At 38.7% G+C, this 20,816-nt stretch overlaps 1 protein-coding gene across 2 annotated transcripts in view; it reads right to left on the reverse strand.

Moving 5' to 3' along the window:
* Positions 1 to 20,816, reverse strand: part of ND-75 (NADH dehydrogenase (ubiquinone) 75 kDa subunit) — a 155,846-nt gene that overhangs the window by 114,675 nt on the left and 20,355 nt on the right. For both annotated transcript variants that reach the window (XM_067138625.2, XM_067138626.2), the window contains exons 4-5: positions 10,459 to 10,682; positions 1,846 to 1,987 (exon numbers count right to left, since the gene is read on the reverse strand). In XM_067138625.2, coding sequence (XP_066994726.2) covers positions 1,846 to 1,987; positions 10,459 to 10,682 — 366 coding nt within the window. The remainder of the gene's footprint in view (positions 1 to 1,845; positions 1,988 to 10,458; positions 10,683 to 20,816) is intronic.

The following is a 20,816-nucleotide window of genomic DNA, read 5'->3' on the forward strand; positions in this document are numbered from 1 at the left end:
AGTAATAAAAAGGGATTGTGTCTGCAAAGGCGAACATCTCTCCGTCAGAGAATGCCAAGCGATATCAGTAACAACAAAATCATAGATGTTCATTGCCATGCGTTAGCAATGTGAAAGAAAAACAATTACCCCTTATCTGAAATTGGCAATGCAGTTCAAACCCTGATAAACTTCGACATGCCACGCAACACCACCGTCAACAAGAAGGGAGAATCTAGCATGCTTGTACTTGCAACTGGATGTGAAAAACAGAGTTGCACTGTCATGGTAGCAATAACCGCAGACGGAAAAAAATTGCCACTGCACATTGTTTTCAAAAGAAAAACAGTGCCTAATGCGAAGTTTCCCAAAGGCATTCATGTGCGGTTTCAAGAGAAAGGATGGATACATCTCTGATCCTGGACTGGGTCCGTACAGTGTGGGGAGCACGGCCAGGGACACTGCTTCGACGGCCAGCAATGCTAATGTGGGACGGTTTCTGCGGACACTTGGAAGACACAAAGAAACATTTTCAGGAAATGAAAACTGATGTCGTAATTCCTGATGGAATTACATGTAATAAATATCATTTTTGGTCCGTATTGATGATGTAGATTGAAATAATAACATTAAGTTATTTATTAGACCACCTAATCAATACAAAATTGATTAGGTGGTCTAATAAATAACTTAATGTTATTATTTCAATTCCTGATGGACTCGCACACTGTCTACAGCCCTTAAGATATTTCCGTCAACAAGCTCTTCAAGGACAACATGTGTTAACTGTACGCCGAATGGATGGCAGGAGGGGAGCATGAGCCGATGCCAGCAGGCAAAATAAAGAGGTCGTCAGTTGAACTCGTGTGCGATTGGGTTATGAGGGCATGGGTTATGGTGTCGACAGACGTTATTGTGAAGAGTTTCTTGAAGACGGTCATCGTAAATACGTTGGACGGAAGTCAGGATGATGCAGTATAGGATGGTGACCAGAATGATGAATGTGAGAATAGCTCGGAAAATTTTTTGCTAGGGGCTTTACGTCGCACCGACACAGATAGATCCTATGGCGACGATGGGATAGGAAAGGCCTAGGAGTTGGAAGGAAGCGGCCGTGGCCTTAATTAAGGTACAGCCCCAGCATTTGCCTGGTGTGAAAATGGGAAACCATGGAAAACCATCTTCAGGGCTGCCGATAGTGGGATTCGAACCTACTATCTCCCAGATGCAAGCTCACAGCCGCGCGCCTCTACGCGTACGGCCAACTCGCCCGGTAGCTCGGAAAATGAAGGCAGGGACAATGGATAGGGGTAAGTATGCCAGTTGCCTTGCTTCAATAGCCTAATGCAAATTTTATGTTGTTTTTTTCGAGAATACAATCTTTCGAACACAATTCCCCACATATACCATAATGAATTATAACTCATCCACAGACGCCCAAGAGAGAGCCAGTTTACTCTGTCTGCCATTTAGTAGGCCTACAGTAATACTGGCAGACAGACAGCGTCAAATTAAACCGTCTACACACAGTAGCTGAGGCCATACGATTATTATTAGATACACCCAAAATTATTTGAGAAGTAAACTCAAAGGAACAACCAAGGACTATCTCCACATACTGTATCACCATCTCTATTTCAATCGATACCTGCACTTCCAGTATCGCAGCATTATTTCCATTGGAATTTAATTTATGCCATAATAAATCCTATTTGGCCTTATACAGCATAAAATAATTACTCTCACTTTCCAGATCCCTGTAGTCACTCATTTAATACAATATAAAAGGCATATTTTTGGAAATATACGGACCAAAAAATCTACAAACAATTCTATCCCACCAAAAAATGGCAAAACTTCAGTTACCTGCATATCATTACCACGACCTGTAGTTCCAAGATCATCTATTCCAGCAACTTCTGATGCAAATCTAATGCAGCGAGTGCAATGGATGCATCTAGTCATGATAGTTTTAATTAGAGGTCCAATGTCCTTATCCTCCACAGCTCTGTAACAGAAACAAAATAATGAATATGATTCACGTCATGCCTAATGTCCTGTAAAAAGTTCACATTGAGCCCTTACTGAAGTGCTCATTTAATTAATCAGTCATTAATTCGAATATACAGAGAATATTTCATTTTTATTAAGTACCAGTAACTGGCAGGAAGCATCTACATTCAGCAGCACATGTTGCAATTTCTGCAGGGAGCTTGGAGCTCGGGTTTGTTTGCTCACCAGCTAAGTTTGAAAGGTGGAATTTCGACATGACGCACACAAAGCCGAACAAGGGAACAATAGAACTCCAACGGACAACATTTCGGATGCCCGGGCGAGAGGCTAGGGTCGCCTATAAGAGATGTTTGAAGTAAGCGATTTTCAGTTCAGTTTTTCACGAATTACTTTCTCGGCCTGGACAATAATGTCGCATATACTTTTCGAAGGGCGTATTAAAAACACTTCATTATTGCTTGAACCATAGTCTGTTATTTCGGAGAGAACTGAAAATGTACTCTGATTATTGTCACGTAGAGAATGGGCACAGGGCGAACACTTAATAAATTTAGAAGAGTGATTATGAGTAACAACGTACCCAATCAAGGTCTGGAGAAATTGCTGAATGGTATGGACGGAGTCTTGGTTAAGGAGTTTTTAAAAAGTCCAAAACAAAAGTAATGGAGTGCAGTCGTACCTAGTCAGGTGATTTAGGTAATGTTTGATTAGGAAATGAAGCCTTAAAAGAAAGTAGATGAATATTGTTACATGGGTAGTAAAATAATAACTAATGATGGCAGAAGTAAGGACAAAATAGCATGCAGACTAGCACGAGCAAGGAAGAGCTTTCTTACGAAAAGAAATATACCAGCTTCGAACACTGATACAGGTATTAGAAAGATGATTGTTGTTTAAAGGGGCCTAACAGCTATGTCATCGGCACCTAATGGTACAAAGAGCAACGAAATGCAAATTAAAATTAAAACTTCAAAATGTATCGACTAGCATCTAAATCGAATGGTCATGAAAAGGTCTTTTCGGCATCAGAGAGTCCACTAGAATAATAACCCAAATTTTTATCAACATTAGACTGACCTTTTAATTCTCCATTCGCTGATGCACTCCCGTCTTCAATCTCCTTTCTTCTTTTCCTAGTGGTGTCTAGATTCTATTTCCTACTGGGAGTTTCACGGGACTTAATCTTACTTGAAAGGTATTTCCGCTAATTAGGAAAAATCTGAGACACTGCTCCTGGACGTAATTTCCATCTCACACGAGATATAACCACTTTTTTTCACCATTCATTATAAAATTATCTGATTTTACTATCAAATCATCAGAGAAATGAACTTGACAAATTCTACTATTATGAGTTAACACAATTTCCTTTCGTGGAATAGCTCTGGCACATTCTTCAAATTTATTTATATCCTTCGGTGGTGAAAAGAATCTTAATACCATTAACTACTCTACTACAGTCTGACTTTCAGCCAGGCACAAAACAGTACGGCATATTGAACTATTAATTTAATCAAGCCACATAACACACGTGCTTTAAGTGCACAACACACAATAAAATGAGTTTAGGAACTGAAAGCAAAGAAAATTCAACTTATTGACTTGAAATATCTCGCATAATAACGTCTCCCGCACTTTCCTACACATGGCTTGCCGGCATTACTGGAGCACGTGTTGGACACTGTCGCTCGCAGTGGTGAGTCCACAAACTACCATGCTATAATGGCTGAGTCATCGCACTTGTTATTCTATTCGTCATGGTTGAGCATTGCGATAGTGTGAAATTTATTGCAAATAAGCAAATAAGTGCAGTGACCAAACTTCTTTCTATAATGTCCAATAACGGATGAACTATATTGGTATTATTACCCATTCCACTTCAAGCGACACTACAACACTTAATAGCGGAGTAATCTGAAGTCGATTCTGACAAGTACAGCAAGTACAGATATCAACAACACTGACTTGCTAACTATAACACACACTTCCTCTAAAGCATTACTTTGTCAATTTTATACATTTTTCATCTAAACAGTGTTATGTGGCTGAAGATGTTGATAATATACGAAACATGTACCACTTTTGACCATTAAAAATTGCCTTAAGCAATCATTGTATCGACTAGGTGGAAAATAAATACTTAATTGTGAATCTATTGAAGTGCGATACGGACCATGAAGCTGATTTTATGTAACACTGACTGACAGCTCGATATACATACTGTTTGATCAAATATCTAGAATTATCGATTTCTGGAAGGGTTCTTACAACACACTAAATGGAGCACACTCTAAACGTCAATCGACCAGCTAGTCGAATGGAGTACTCCAGTAATGGATCCAGCTCGAACTTTCGATTGCTGTTCACCAACACACATGGAAATCTCTCCAACATTCCTAATGTCTCTACATGTATCTGGATAATAAACCTTAGAGTAAGTTTCCAGAACCCTTCATACATACCAAATTATAGCAGAATACACCTAATATCTGAACATTATAGACTTTTCTACAGCTTTTGACTACATAGATTTTGAGGTTAAACTTATACACAATACATATTTGAGATTATACAAATTTATAATACACATATTTACAGGGAAACCATGTTTTAGTCATATTTAACATTTAATAAAAGATAATTTAGCTTTTAATAACATTAAAGTTAAAAAATAATCAAAATATAATAATAATAATAATAATAATAATAATAATAATCATCATCATCATCATCATCATCATCATCATTTCCCTTTATCCAGCTGTAGCCGGGTAGGGGCAAATATGGTTCCTCTCCAGGTTTCTTTCTATAATGCTGCGTTGGATGGTATCCTTCCATCTCAATCGTGGTCGTCCACGGCCTCTCCTTCCTTGGATTTGCATTTCCATCACCTTTTTTGGCATTCTTTCGTCGCTCATTCGCTTTGTGCCCAAACCATCTTAGTCGGCTCTTCTCTATTCTATCATTCATTTTTTCCACTCCAATTTCTTCCCGGATTTTCTCATTCCTTATTTTGTCTCTTCTACTCTTCTGTATCATACTCCTCAAGAATTTCATTTCGGCTGCCTGTATTCGACTCTCATCCTTCTTTGTCATTGTCCAAGTTTCTGCTCCGTAAGTTGTTATAGGTACGTAATACATCTTGTACATAGTATCCTTTGCTTCCATTGGCACATCTTTGTCCCATAACATATTTCTTACACTATGATAGAAACAACTTCCAGCTTGAATCCTTTTACTAATCTCAGCATCCAGTCGAGCATTCTCCATTAATTCACTCCCCAGGTATTTAAACGTTTCCACTACTTCCAGGGACTTGTCTGCAAGTCTAATCTGACCTTTCCCTTCTTTCTCCCCTCTAGTCATAACAAGAGTTTTACTCTTTTCTACACTTATTTTCAATCCACATTCTTCAATCTTCCCATTCACCACATTCAACTGTTCTTGAACCTTCCTGTCGTCTTCTCCCCAAATCACAATATCATCTGCAAATAACATCATGTTCATTTCTCTTCCTCCATATGCTGCTTTTGCCATTCTCATGTCATCATCCATTACTATTGTAAACAGGATTGGTGATAGAACACTTCCCTGTCTCAGCCCACTAGTTATTTTGAACCAACTTGTCCTGCCAACTTGTGTTTGAACGCAACTACAACATTCCTTATACAATGCCATGATCATTTTTATTAATCACTGTCCAATTCCTTTTTGCACCAGACTGTCCCAAACTTTCGTCCTAGGGACACTGTCATATGCCTTTTCAATATCAATGAATGTCATCACCATATCATTCCCGTACTCCCAATGCTTTTCCATTAGTTGTCTCATAATGAAAATGGGCTCTATTGTTGACCTTCCACTTCTGAAACCAAACTGATTTTCCTGTATCTGCTTCTCAACCCTCAACCTTATTCTACTTTCCAGTATCCTTTCCATTATCTTAGCAACATGGGATATTAGAGTAATTCCCCTGTAGTTCTTCAAAACTTTCTTATCACCTTTCTTGAAAATTGGGATGATTATTCCTTTTTGCCAATCCTCAGGGACCTCCTTATTCTCCCCGACATTCCTGAGAATCCGATATGTCCACTGCAGGCCTACAGCTCCAGCTGCCTTTATCATCTCCACTGAAATTTCATCTATTCCAGCAGTTTTCCCATTTTTCATCTTTCTTACTGCCATTTCAATTTCATTCATTGTAATTTCTTTATCCATTTCTTCGTCAACTAATTGCCTTTCCTGGTCGTCCATTGAATGACTGTCATCCGTTCTTAAGTTCAGCAGCTTCTGAAAATACTCTCTCCATCTATTTCTTATTTCTTCTGGCTTTGTTAAAATTATGCCACCTTCATCCTTCACAAATCTGGTGTTTACTTGATCTCTCTTTTTGTTTCTTAAGATACCATACAGTAATTTCTTGCTGCCCTGTGTATCATCTCTCAATGTCTGTGTGAATAAGGCCCAGCTTCTCCTCTTTTCTTCCTCCACTACTTTCTTGGCCAAATTCTTTGCCTCCACATATTTTCTTCTACTTTCTTCAGTCTTAGATGTTTTCCATGCTTTCCATGCCATTTTCTTTTCCTTCACTTTAATCTTTACCCTATCATTCCACCAGTGTGTTTCTTTGTCTTTCACATTTCCTGATGTTCTACCACACACCTTTTCTGCACATCCAACCAGTGCTTCCTTAAATCTTTTCCATTCCTCTTCAACATTCCCCACCTCTGTCCTGGGTACCAAGGGTATTATTTCCCTTTGAAATTCTTCTTGTATGCTTTTCTCCTTCAACTTCCATACTTTAATTCTTTTCTCTCTTCTTAATTGGGGTTTTTCAATCTTTCCAACTTTCAATTTTCCTATCACAACTCTATGATCTCCACCAAAGGCTTCTTCAGGCATGGCTGTTACATTTACAAGGTTCTTCCGGTGTTCTTTCTCTATGATTATATAATCAATCATGGTCTTTGTCCGTCTGTCTCCCCAGCCATACCTTCTAATCTTCTGACTGTTCTTCTTCCTAAACCAGGTGTTTCCAACAATCATTTGATTCCTCATGCAAAAATCCACCAACAACTCACCTTCTGGATTTACATTTCCATATCCAAAGGGCCCTACAACATCTTCCTTTCCTTGTCTTTCCATTCCAACTTGTGCATTTAGATCTCCCATCAATAGCACTTCCTTATCTTCTATCTGTCTCTCCACTTCCTCTAAGAAGTCCTCTAGATGTTCATCTATGCAACCAGTTTGTGGGGCATACAACTGAAATAGATCTTTCACGCCATTTTCAAACTGGAGTCTCATCATCATCATCCTATCGCTGACGTACTTTGTATATTCCAGATATTCTTGGATTTCTCTTCTATGATGGCCACTCCATTTTTTGCTTCAGGTCCTCCGCTGTAATACAGCCTGTATCCTTCTCTCAGAGGGATCTTCCCTTTACCCCTCTTCTTGGTCTCGCACAGTCCAAGTATGGCTATATCTTTTTCTATCATGAAGTCAACCAGTTCTTCTGTCTTTCCCGTCAGTGTCAGTACATTAACTGTTGCAATTTTGATGTAGTTTGGTGCTGGTTGCCCATTTTTCACAGTTCCCCCAGCACCTGAAGAGCTGCGCGTCGCTTTTAGCAGGGGACGCCCTAACCTTTTCCGAGGCACCATATTTGCTTTGTCCATATAGGCTATTGTTACGATGGGCTCGCCACACCCAAAGGCATTTTATACCTACTGCCAGGTTCAAAATTAGGCCGCCCCTAACATGGAGACAGACGCCTTTCGTAGCCGCTCCTCTGGAGTACAGACGCTACGGGTTTGCCCCTTCCGCCATCCCCGCCGTACCGAAGTCCACCTTCTCCGCCGTAGATGCCGTTGAGGTCTTCACTCGTAACCGTGAGCTGGGACCCATACCAGATGTTACACACCGGGTCAGTGTGCTCTGGGACTCACATAGGCAGGGGCGCCACTCCCTGGGTAGGGCTGCCTCCAAAGAGGGTCCCTACCTGCTAATAATAATATAATATGAAAATACAGTAGAGTCTCGTTAATCCGAACTAATTGGGACCGGAGTCTGTTCGGATTACGAAATTTTCGGATTAACCGGAAAATGTTTTCTAATAATAATGTTATTGTTTTTACGTCCCGCTAACTACTTTTACGGTTTCCGGAGACGCCTAGGTGCCGGGATTTTCTTCTGCAGGAATTCTTTTACCTGGTAGTAAATCTACTTACACAAGGCTGACGTATTTGAGCACCTTCAAATACCACCAGACAGAGCCAGGATCGAACCTGCCAAGTTGGAGTCAGAAGGCCAGCGCCTCAACCATCTGAGGAAAATATTTTCTACAATACAGTAGAGTACATACTGTAATTTGAAATGTCCATTCTTTAGCAGTTACATTAATAAAATACTGTATAAAATTACAGTAGGGTAGTTAAGAATCCGTAGAGGAGAAAACGACAATGAAAATGACATTGCCGAGTGGATGGAAGCTGACTGTCATCAATTACGAACAGACCAAGAAATTGTAGCTACGGTGGAGAAAGAATATGGAGTTGATGAGGAATAGAGTAAAGACGAAGACGACCACTTTATTCTAGTTACCTTGGAAGACCACAATAAACAACTAGTGTCACGTTCAGATGCCGTGGCCACCTTACGAGTAGAACTTGCCATACGCTACGTCGAGCAAACTCCCCTGCTACGCCCACTGATGTGATGTTTATGAGACGCTGGTTTATCACTACAGCAAAAGAAACTAACAGACTCTGTAAAGATAAATGACCAGTGGTTGATAGTTTATGATGTGTAATTATGTTTTATTAAGTTATTCTAGTAAAATATGACTAATAAAATGCAAGTAAATCTTCATTCTATAATAGGTTCGTTCATTTCAATAAAGAAAATTTCAGTTCGGATTAACCAGACTTTTGGATTAACGGGGTTCGGAATAACGGGACTCTAGTGTATAATAAAATATAAATATATATAATTAAAATATATTAAACACAATAATTGAAGGTTTTACAACAGGATGTTGTACCTACGACAAAGTAAAATTTCCGCGAGGGATCCACGTTTGTATCCAAGAAAAAGGGTGGATGGACATGGATTGGATACAAACGGTTTGGGGAAATATAGCAGTGTCCCTCCTTCAATGCCCGGCCCTTCTCGTGTTGGACAGTTTTCTTTTTCTTGCCGGCATGTCGTGATTAGGTACTTAATTGAATTGTACTTTTATTACTACATGTTTATTTCACTTCAGGTCATATTGCCAGCTTGTAACAGGAAGAATATTTTCCAGTGACGGTACTTCAAACCCACGAGACCAACTTGCCTGATGTACCCTATTTGACTTTTCAGAAAAATCTCACGCCGGGATTTTGCACCAAATGATGATTACATGTTATAAACTTCACGATTATTCCGCATTGAAAGTTATCATAACTTAAAATCCAATAAAGGTATTTTATTAGTCCACATATTCAATCCTGTCTACTTATAAGTGGTTACAAATACATACGATTATATACACCAAAGTCAGTGTATTGAATAGGTGGACTAATAAAATACCTTTATTGGATTTTAAGTTAAATGATGATTAACCACAAATGAGTTGAACCAACGGTGTGTGTGTATATTTGATGTATCTTTTAAATGTAAATGAATTGTAAATAATATTTTAAATATCTGAATTCCTCAAATAATTTACGCATCCGAAGTTTTCGACTGCATTTTTTGTCAAAAAGTGTGTTAATAACGCGAGAAAATGTGGTACTTGTCTTTCCTTCAAACTGCACCGTACCATGATTCTGCACCACACACTATCGTATTTCAAAGTGACAGCTAGTCAAGGAATTACAAGTCGTAAGAGGTTGCAAAGCGTTGAAAGAATTATAGGAATTCTCACTGGATGATGTCAACATTCATATCCGTGAAGAGGTGACAATTTATACTATCAATCTACATAAAGAAACATCTTGTAATGAAACATATATCCACTAGAATGTAGAAGAAATTTAAGCTTATATCCTCTCAAGCGGAAAGAGGTTGAACTATTTCAAACACTTTAGAAAGAAGAAAAATACTGATTTGGGCTGATTCATACATACGAGGCAGGCAGAGATCTTCACCTTAAAAAATACACCATTTCCATCTTGAAAACTTTTAAACTTTACAAGCTATAACAAAATGAAGTTAGGCATGCAGAGATCTATATCATGCATGGAAGTTGGCACCAAGAGGTTAACAATGCTTCAAAAAAACTGAATTTCATGGCTTTCAGAACGATCCCCATACAGTCAAGAAATGGTAGCTTGAACTCCTAGCTAGCCATAGCACAGTTATAACATTCTAGGGTTTGTAACAAAAAAGAAATGTTAAGAAAGTCAATGTTACAATTACATCACATTTGTTATTCTAAGGGTTAAGAAGAATTAATTATATGATTGGAATGTGTCTCACCGCTTTCCAGAGAAATTGATATCAACAAATCTGCTTCTATCACTCCCAAAGGCCATGCTCTGGTCCTGCAGATCACACTCACCACCCTGATCACAAATAGGACAATCAAGAGGGTGGTTCACCAAAAGGAATTCCATCACACCTTCACGAGCCTTGCGAGTCATGTCGGAGTTAGTTTTGATACGCCAACCCTTCATTACAGGCATTGCACAAGCTGCCACCGGCTGCCAACAACAAAAATTACCACATAAATACATTTCCAACTAAAGTATAGTAAGAGCAAACAAAATAGGAGTAACAGAGCTGATTTACCAAAGTACAGTATCATACTCCCCTATAGGACAGAAATTTTCAAAAACACAAATACAAAAGACACCACAAACTATACATTTTCAACTATTCCTGATCTATTTCTATAGAGAAAAATAACAGGATCTAAGCTATTAAAAATCTAGTTTAACATGAACAACTGTCTTATTGAACTTCATTCCCATAAAAATCAAATGTGTGTGTCTTATCTGGTTATTCAAGAATTATTCAGTCACTGATGATTGACACTTAGAATGTGAAACATAAAAAATAAACTTAATGACCAGCAAAACAAGTGGATAATTTACAATATTTTAGAAAATGTCATTTTTCTATGCAACAAGCATGTTTAAATTAAAGAGTGTACAATTTTTTTAAATGAAATGCTTAGGAAAAAAAAAGAAACAAAAATGTCCTTTCAATAAAAATCTCTTAGGAAATTTGGATAATTTCAGAAAAAATTTGTATTAGGTCCTGCTCGCTATTATTTTAAGATAACAGATTGCCAAAACAAATGTATGATCTAAAACTTGAAGACAAAAGACCAAGAGGGTGACCAACACTCACGTACAAGGACATGGTAAAGACTAACATTGAACAGCGAGGACATACTTTGGAAAGCACTGAAGAAGGAGAGATGTTCAGAGACCGGAACTGGTGGAGAAGCCTCACTCACCGAACCACCGCTTAAGATGGAACGATGTGGTATATGTATGTATGTATGTATGTATTACCACGGCCAACTTGATGCGCCGCTCTAGCTAGCTCCTTACCGGCCTTGACAATTGGGTCCATGCAGTGTAATCAGAGTAGTTACATAGCTCGATACGTGGTGCTGGCGGCCTAACTATTTGCGGTAGAAATGCATACTTCTTTATGGAAAAGATATGACTTTGATTGCCGATTTATCGTAATTTAGAGTTATAGATAATGTTACATAGGTTAATACTGTTAAAATGATTAATCCTAAAGGCTACTTTCATTGATATGTGCCAAAATAACATCGTGAAATGAAACTGCGCAGAGCTGGAGTAGTCCAACTGATGTTCCTTAACTGTGAGAAATAATAGTAGTCGCTTTTATTATCATGGCATTTAGATACATAGCAGAACTTACCACAATACTTTTGTCTTCTGTTGTTAATCTTGAGATTAAGAGTCACTGTTCAATTGGAGTTTTAAATTGTTTTAAGTCCATCTCTCAGGAAGGGGGCTGGTAAAACATAAAAGTCTTACTTTTTTCTATATTCGTTATATGCGTAACAAATATTTTAAATCAAACATTTTTAAATTTTAATTTCAATATATATAGTTTCAGATTACATTTCATTCATACCTTGCACTAGAATTTTAAATACCAGGCGAGTTGGCCGTGCGGTTAGGGGCGCACAGCTGTGAGCTTGCATTCGGGAGATAGTGGGTTTGAACCGCACTGTCGGCAACCCTGAAGATGGTTTTCAGTGATTTTCCATTTTCACATCAGGCTGCACCTTAATTAAGGCCACGGCCGATTCCTCCTCACTCCTAGCCCTTTCCTATCCCACCGTCACCTAAGACCTATCTGTGTCGGTGCGACGTAAAACAAATAGCAAAAAAAAAAGAAAAATTTTAAATAAAAATTCAGTGAAAGGAAAGTATTTTGAGTAAATACTTTGTAAAGTGTTCATTGCTCAGGTAACACCACTTCATACGTTGGCCTTACCGTCGTAACACTAATGGTTCTTACTTGTCAGTGTTTACATGTAAAGTTCAAATTATCTTGGATAAAAATGTGTTGTGTTGCTGTCATATGACAAATATGGGTCCGCTTAAAGGATTATTTAATGAAAGAAAATGTAGGGGTAAAAAATACCCGATTAGCGCGATTAGATGCCCCACCCCGAGGCCCAGGTTCGATACCTGGCCCTGCCACGAAATTTCCAAAGTGGTATGAGGGCTGGAACGGGATCCACTCAGCCTTGGGAGGTCAACTGAGTAGAGGAGTATCAATTCCCACCTCAGCCATCCTCGAAGTGGTTTTCCATAGTTTCCCACTTCTCCAGGCAAATGCGGGGACGGTACCTAACATAAGACCATGGCCGCTTCCTTCCCTCTTCCTTATCTATCCCTTCCAATCTTCTCATCCCAACACAAGGCCCATGTTCAGCATAGCAGTGGCGGCTACCTGGGTGAGGTACTGGTCATCCTTCCCAGTTGTATCCCCGACCCCAAGTCCCACATTCCAGGACACTATCCTTGAGGTGGTAGAGGTGGGATCCCTCGCTGAGTCCGAGGGAAAAGCCAACCCCACTGATCTCTATACATGGATCGCTGATGGCAGCTCTCCGCTGCAGGAGAAAGTACGCCAAGTTGAGCGCGCGGTTCGCCATGTTGGCGTACCCATCCTAGAGCTCTCCTTATGGGGAAACAATGATAATATAGTCAATTTTAAATCGCAATTAATGACGCGTTGGAATAATTAAAAATATAGGGACATGTTCACTCAAAGCATAAGGACATTGGGATCACTGACACGTCGTTCCGAGGTCAATAAATCTCCGGGATAGAAATAAAAATGAGTGTATAATAACGGCCAACTAATATTAACTTAGGTGCTGAATACATGCAATTAGCGATCGGTAACACAATACGAGTGGAAATCAGTTTCTGGAAACATTGCTGTAAATTGTATACATGTATGTCACGAAATTATGCATTCTTAAAATGATGTACCTATAAACGTAGCTCACTATACAGGCCTAGATTCGACATACTATAATCGGTGCTTGATAATGAATTCCTGTTTCCTGTTTCTATGAAATAACGCGCAGTTTATTAAATTAAAATATAATTGAAGCAAATGTACACATTCATAAAACCAGCAAATATTCAAAACTTGTCAATATATCACATTACCTGCAGCTTAATTTACTATTACAGACCTCTTTAAGTAAATTCAGCTACCAAAGTAATATTGAGGGTCATCATCAGAAATATGTAACACCCGTTAAATGAGCCCCAAATACCACAACTAGTATAATGGGATAGACTAAAACACCCACCACACTTTGCCTTATCCCACCACTCCAGTGTCTGAAACCCATAATTATTACTGATGTAAATGAGGTCTAGAATTCCTCCAAACTTCATTTTCTAAGATTGTTATAAGGTCACGTCAATTATTTCATCAAAACCGTCAGTTTAATTATGACAAATAAAAATATAAGTAAATCTTTACTTGCAGTTAATGTTCAGTAAAATTGAAAACAGTTAGCTATACATCACTTCTAAGGCGTGCGGTTTGTCCATTTTTATCTAAATAGTCTTCCTCAACGTGATGGGAGCAGATAACAGCTGTTTTAGAAGGCTCCCAAGTCTCCCGCCTGATACTCCTAATCCACGATCTTAGATGTTCGGGTTTCGAGAAAGGAAACCTAGAAAAATTGCCATTTTGCTCCCAGAATATGCAAAATAAGATACAATAAACCTAAAACTCAAAACACTACCCTAGTAAGATTATTATGTACAGTATAAAACTCACCGATGAAATGATTTCTCCTTCTGCTGATCGTTTCTGTTTGTACATCCACTGCGGTATGTTAATACCCGGTGGGATGTTTCTTCATTCGGATTTCACATAAATACATGCACATTTAAATTTAATTTTGTAATTTACAAGCAGTGTCCGCCTCTGTGGTGTAGTGGTTAGTGTGATTAGCTGCCACCCCCAGAGGCCCGGGTTCGATTCCCGGCTCTGCCACGAAATTTGAAAAGTTGTATGAGCGCTGGAACGGGGTCCACTCAGCCTCGGGAGGTCAACTGAGTAGAGGGGGGTTCGATTCCCTCGTCAGCCATCCTGGAAGTGGTTTTCCGTGGTTTCCCACTTCTCCTCCAGGCAAATGACGGGATGGTACCTAACTTAAGGCCATGGCCGCTTCCTTCCCTCTTCCTTGTCTCTATCCCTTTCAAACTTCCCATCCCCCAACAAAGCGCCTGTTCAGCATAGCAGGTGAAGCCGCCTGTGCGAGGTACTGGCCATACTCCCCAGTTGTATCCCCGACCGAAAGTCTGAATCTCCAGGACACTGCCCTTGAGGCGGTAGAGGTGGGATCCCTCGCTGAGTCCGAGGGAAAAACCAACCCTGGAGGATAAACAGATTACGAACGAATTTACAAGCATACTACAAGGCAACAAACCTAAATTCATAAAATACACTACTATTTCTTTTGAAATAACACAGCACAGAACACCCGTGGAACTACAATCAAGGGGGTTGGTGTCACTGAACTAAGCATAAACAAAGCAAGCCCGCTCCTCGTGGTCTATTCAATGGGTCTACTGCACGGTGCGCTCGCTGCCATCTTACTACGCCAGTCATCTTCTATTCGGCTTACTGCTACCCAAGCCACCAGCCATCCATGTATAGAGATCAGTGGCCAACCCTGAAGGGGTAAACAGATCAAGAAAGAAAGAAGATAAATACCCAAAATAGAAATGGAAACCTAAGATGAAAGTGCTAACTGCTTTGAGCCACCCCGTAGTTTTGTCCTGGTCTACAGAGAATTCGTAAATTGATAGTGTCCCTTTGCTCTTTTTTCCTGTTCGAAATACAAAAAGGCACACAGCAATATATATTTGAATATTTCCAAACACGGTTAAAGAAAAGCAAATCACTACACCATTTTTTTAAAAAACGAATTAGCGCATAAATTAATATTCTTGTTTAGGACGAAGTTACAGCGAGAAATCACTTTGAGCCACTCATTACATTTGTTCTTGTTTGCAAAAAATTCTGCTCGAAGTACAAAAAGGCGCATTATAATGTCACAAATTCCAAGATTTGAAAACTCAATTTTAAAAATATACCAAACTACTCAATAAAAAAAATTAACTCACTAGCGCATAACTATCAGCTCTCAATATCAACCCAACAAGCACCTCATTGCCAACATTTACGACAGCAAAACAATATAAATAAAACTGGAAATGCGGCAATTTGCGGTATACAGCTTCCTGTCAGTGAGTAGGAGGCCAGCACTCCAGCGGCATTATGGTGAAACTCTCCAATTACAGCTTTATGCCGGGCTTCACAAGCGATTGTCAAGGCCGGTATAAGGAGCGCAGTGATGGATCCAGTCGGCCGTGGTATTACGTACAGTTGATTTTTAGGAACTACTTTCTTTTTTTAAACAGAATAATATTTTAATTAAACATCAAAAACAGGTAATGCCTGCCACCTCTGGCTTCAATAACAGCTTGAAAGTGTTGAACACTGCATATTAGATCCCAGATCGATTCCTGAGGAATGATCTCTCGCACTTAGAACATCCTTCGGTTGTTCCACACAGCTTATTTATTTATTTATTTATTTATTTATTTATTTATTTATGTACATGGCAGGGGTCAGGCTATGAAATCTGCTATTATGCCAAACCATATAATTATACCCCTGCACAAACACAATATACTGAGCATTATAACTACTTAAAATAAATTTAATATTATTTAAAGTTCACATAAAATGTAATTTAACTGAAATTTAAAGTATCATAAAAATAATGTTAACATTTTAAAATGAATTTATAGCATTATTATTATTATTATTACTATTAGGTTCGTTGCGACCCCTGAGGATCACGAGTGACTTGTTCGGTACGTCTTCTTTCTTCCCAATACCTCTTCATTCTCTCACTCCTCCTCTTTCTCTCGGCTTCCGGGATCTGAATCTGGATCCTGGTGTCTGTCCATCTGTGACCTTCCACGAGCTTTTTGTATTTGGACCTATCCTGTACTGTCATCAGTGGATATTTTTCCTTTATGCCAATAGTCTCCCAATCTTCTCTGACTTCCTTCATCCACTTATTTCCAGTTAAGCAGGTTGCATTCCATATCTTCTTCGTCAGCCTACTGTCATCCATCCTCATGAGATGTCCAACAAATCCTAACCTTCTCTTTCTTATCACACTCGAGATTGGTTCTATACTCACATATAGTTCCTGCCTTGATCTGTGTACCCAAATTTCACCTTGCTTTTTGGTGCCCCATATATGTCTCAAGATTCTTCTTTCCTCCTTCTCCAATTGTATGCAAGCTCTCTTGCCTAATGTCAGCGTTTCAGTTGCATATAATGCAGCATTCCTGATGGTTATCATGTAGTGTCGCAGTCTTTTTTTTTTTTTTTTTTTTTTTTTTGCTTTACGTCGCACCGACACAGATATGTCTTATGGCGACGATGGGACGGGAAAGGCCTAGGAAGTGGAAGGAAGCGGCCGTGGCCTTAATTAAGGTACAGCCCCGGCATTTGCCTGGTGTGAAAATGGGAAACCACGGAAAACCATCTTCAGGGCTGGCGACAGTGGGGCTCGAACCCACGATCTCCCGATTACTGGATACTGGCCGCACTTAAGCGACTGCAGCTATCGAGCTCGGTTGTGTGTGTGTCGCAGTCTGGCGTTCCTCGAAAGGTTCTTATTTCCATATGTAGTCATGGCTGCGTATCGAAGTTTCAGCAGCAGTTGAGCTCTGTCTGTGGTACTTTTGTTGCTTTGTACTTTACCCGTGATGTTCCCACCTAGGTACCGGAAGCTGTCGACTCTCTCTACCACCTGGCCTTTTACATTCCAATCGGTCTTCGTCTTGTTGTAGGCTATTTTCAGACCAACCTTTGCTGCAGTTTCTGCTAGATTTGCTAGTGCCAACTTTGCTTCTTCTTCCTTCTCATGTAACAACACCATATCATCTGCGAAGGCAAGGCAATCCACTATGACATTGTTTTTGATCTTATATCCAATATGTACACCTTCAATTCCCATGGTTCTATTCAACTGTCTCCACTGCTTCACCACTTCATCCAAAACTAGGTTAAATAATATTGGCGACAGCCCATCCCCTTGAAATAATAACATTAAGTTATTTATTAGACCACCTAATCAATACAAAATCGTCTTGGATGATTTACATAAATTTGTTAGCTAATAGTGGGACATGTTTCGCCTTCCCTGAAGGCATCATCAGCCATAGTCTTAACCTTAAATTAAAAATAAGCGTCTAAATAACATGTAGTAATGAAATGAATTTTAAAAATCTTGAAGAGATTTGAAGTAAAATAACATTAAAAATAACAATGATGGTTTGAAAATACAATGTGATGAGATACAATAGTGGAAGTATTAACAAAATTAACATTAGAAGGCTGCTAAAATAAGTACAATGGATAAAACAACAGATTGTTATACAACAAGTAGTAAGATTGCATAAAAGTAAAGTTGATAGTCATGGCGGTTATAATTAGACGATAGCGAAAAATCTTATATAATCAAAGTAAAGAGGAGAGAATAAAAGTCAAAGTTAGTCGAGAGATCCAAAGTTCATCATGATCTTGAAGATAAAAGACGAAAGTCAGATGCATATAGTGAAGTTGTAGAACACGTTGAGGATATGAAGTAGGTGAATAGAAGTTGAAGAACAGTTTCAAATAGGATCACTATGGACCATCTCAAAATTTGAAGTGATGTTCAAATGTTGTAAATTGTGAGTTTGTAGATATTCTAGTTGAAAAAGCATATAAAAGTGGAATCTGTAAATGGAAGCAAGAAACGTAGAGTTAATTGTGTGAAAAGATATTTGAAAAATATTGAAGTAGAATCGTATGCACTTACCATTTGATGGTGACAAAGATAGCTTGTAATATTATGAGTTAGAAGAATTTGCAACCGTAGACTTCTTGCTACGTGTGTTATAACTGAAGTTTTGTGCTGGAGGGGGATCTGTTTGCGTTGACGTAACTATTGGAGGGGGGCTGCTATTGGTGGGAGGGAAGGAAGAGAGTGTATTACTGCGCGTGTTGTAACGGTGTAAGGCTATTGGAGGGAGCGATGTTCCGGTGGGTGTGGCTATGGGTTTATTGGTTGTATTTGAATTAGAGGTACTAGCGGCGGGGGGAAGGGAGGGGGGTATATTAGCTGTAGGGGAGGTGGGAACTCTAATTGATGTGAGGTTGAAGATTTTTAAGAATTTGTTGGTGAGGGAAGTTGATTTTCGTAATAAAATAAGAATCTGTTCATACAAGGGGCTTTTTTTATCAATAGTGTCATTTAGATTTTTATCTTTATTAAAATGTTGGTCGAGGAAAATAAATAAGTTTTCATATTCTGTCATGAGTTTGCTTTTATCGACTCTTTTTAGGATATGGAGGTCTTGTTCTATTGTGGTGAATTTATGCCCGGTGTCCCTCATATGGTTGGCCATTGCGGAGAATTTGTTGTGCCTTTGGACATTGTAATGCTCGGCATATCTGGTAGAGAAGCTGCGGCCAGTTTGGCCAACATAAGAAAAATTACATGTAGAGCATTTCAATCTGTATATTCCTGATCCAGAGTAACTATTGTCTGTGATGTTGATAGAGTTGTGATTGAAGAATAAATTACGATTAGTGTTTTTTGTTGTGTAGGCTATTTTTATTTCGTGCTTCATTAATGAATTGGTTATCGGGTAAATGCTATGGTTAGTGAACGTGAATTTAGCGTATTTTGGTTTGACGGGTTTTAATGGGGTTAAATTGGTAGCTAGTTTCAGTTTGGTTTTATTGATGATTTTATCAATCATACTCGTGTTAAATCCATTGAATTTAGCTATTTCCTTGATGAATAGTAATTCTTTCTTTAAATTAGTAGAGGACATAGGGATCTTTAACCTGAATCCGCCCAGCGTGCCATATATGGCACGGCAAACTACACAGTCTTCTTGGACTCTTATTATTGTAACCGCGCGCACTGTATCCAACGCTAAAAGTTACAATTTTATTCTCAAAAAATTCAATCTTGGGCGGATCCAGGTTAATGCTCTACATATTAAACTGTGATAAGTGGCTTTTTTATGTGAGTTGGGATGTAAAGAATCATTTTTTATGGTTGTTGGAGAAAAGGTGGCTTTTCTGTATATTTGGAAGTCGAATTTGTTCAATGCTCGTGTGATTTTGATATCTAAGAAGTTCAAAGAGTTATTGAACTCATCTTCTTTAGTGAATTTAATATTATTATCTAAGTTGTTGAGGAATGTTATTTGCAATAACATACTATCATACCTCACCAACAAATTCTTAAAAATCTTCAACCTCACATCAATTAGAGTTCCCACCTCCCCTACAGCTAATATACCCCCCTCCCTTCCCCCCGCCGCTAGTACCTCTAATTCAAATACAACCAATAAACCCATAGCCACACCCACCGGAACATCGCTCCCTCCAATAGCCTTACACCGTTACAACACGCGCAGTAATACACTCTCTTCCTTCCCTCCCACCAATAGCAGCCCCCCTCCAATAGTTACGTCAACGCAAACAGATCCCCCTCCAGCACAAAACTTCAGTTATAACACACGTAGCAAGAAGTCTACGGTTGCAAATTCTTCTAACTCATAATATTACAAGCTATCTTTGTCACCATCAAATGGTAAGTGCATACGATTCTACTTCAATATTTTTCAAATATCTTTTCACACAATTAACTCTACGTTTCTTGCTTCCATTTACAGATTCCACTTTTATATGCTTTTTCAACTAGAATATCTACAAACTCACAATTTACAACATTTGAACATCACTTCAAATTTTGAGATGGTCCATAGTGATCCTATTTGAAACTGTTCTTCAACTTCTATTCACCTACTTCATATCCTCAACGTGTTCTACAACTTCACCATATGCATCTGACTTTCGTCTTTTATCTTCAAGATCATGATGAACTTTGGATCTCTCGACTAACTTTGACTTTTATTCTCTCCTCTTTACTTTGATTATATAAGATTTTTCGCTATCGTCTAATTATAACCGCCATGACTATCAACTTTACTTTTATGCAATCTTACTACTTGTTGTATAACAATCTGTTGTTTTATCCATTGTACTTATTTTAGCAGCCTTCTAATGTTAATTTTGTTAATACTTCCACTATTGTATCTCATCACATTGTATTTTCAAACCATCATTGTTATTTTTAATGTTATTTTACTTCAAATCTCTTCAAGATTTTTAAAATTCATTTCATTACTACATGTTATTTAGACGCTTATTTT

This window comes from Anabrus simplex, chromosome 1 (assembly GCF_040414725.1).
Source record: "Anabrus simplex isolate iqAnaSimp1 chromosome 1, ASM4041472v1, whole genome shotgun sequence".
Taxonomy (NCBI): domain Eukaryota; kingdom Metazoa; phylum Arthropoda; class Insecta; order Orthoptera; family Tettigoniidae; genus Anabrus; species Anabrus simplex.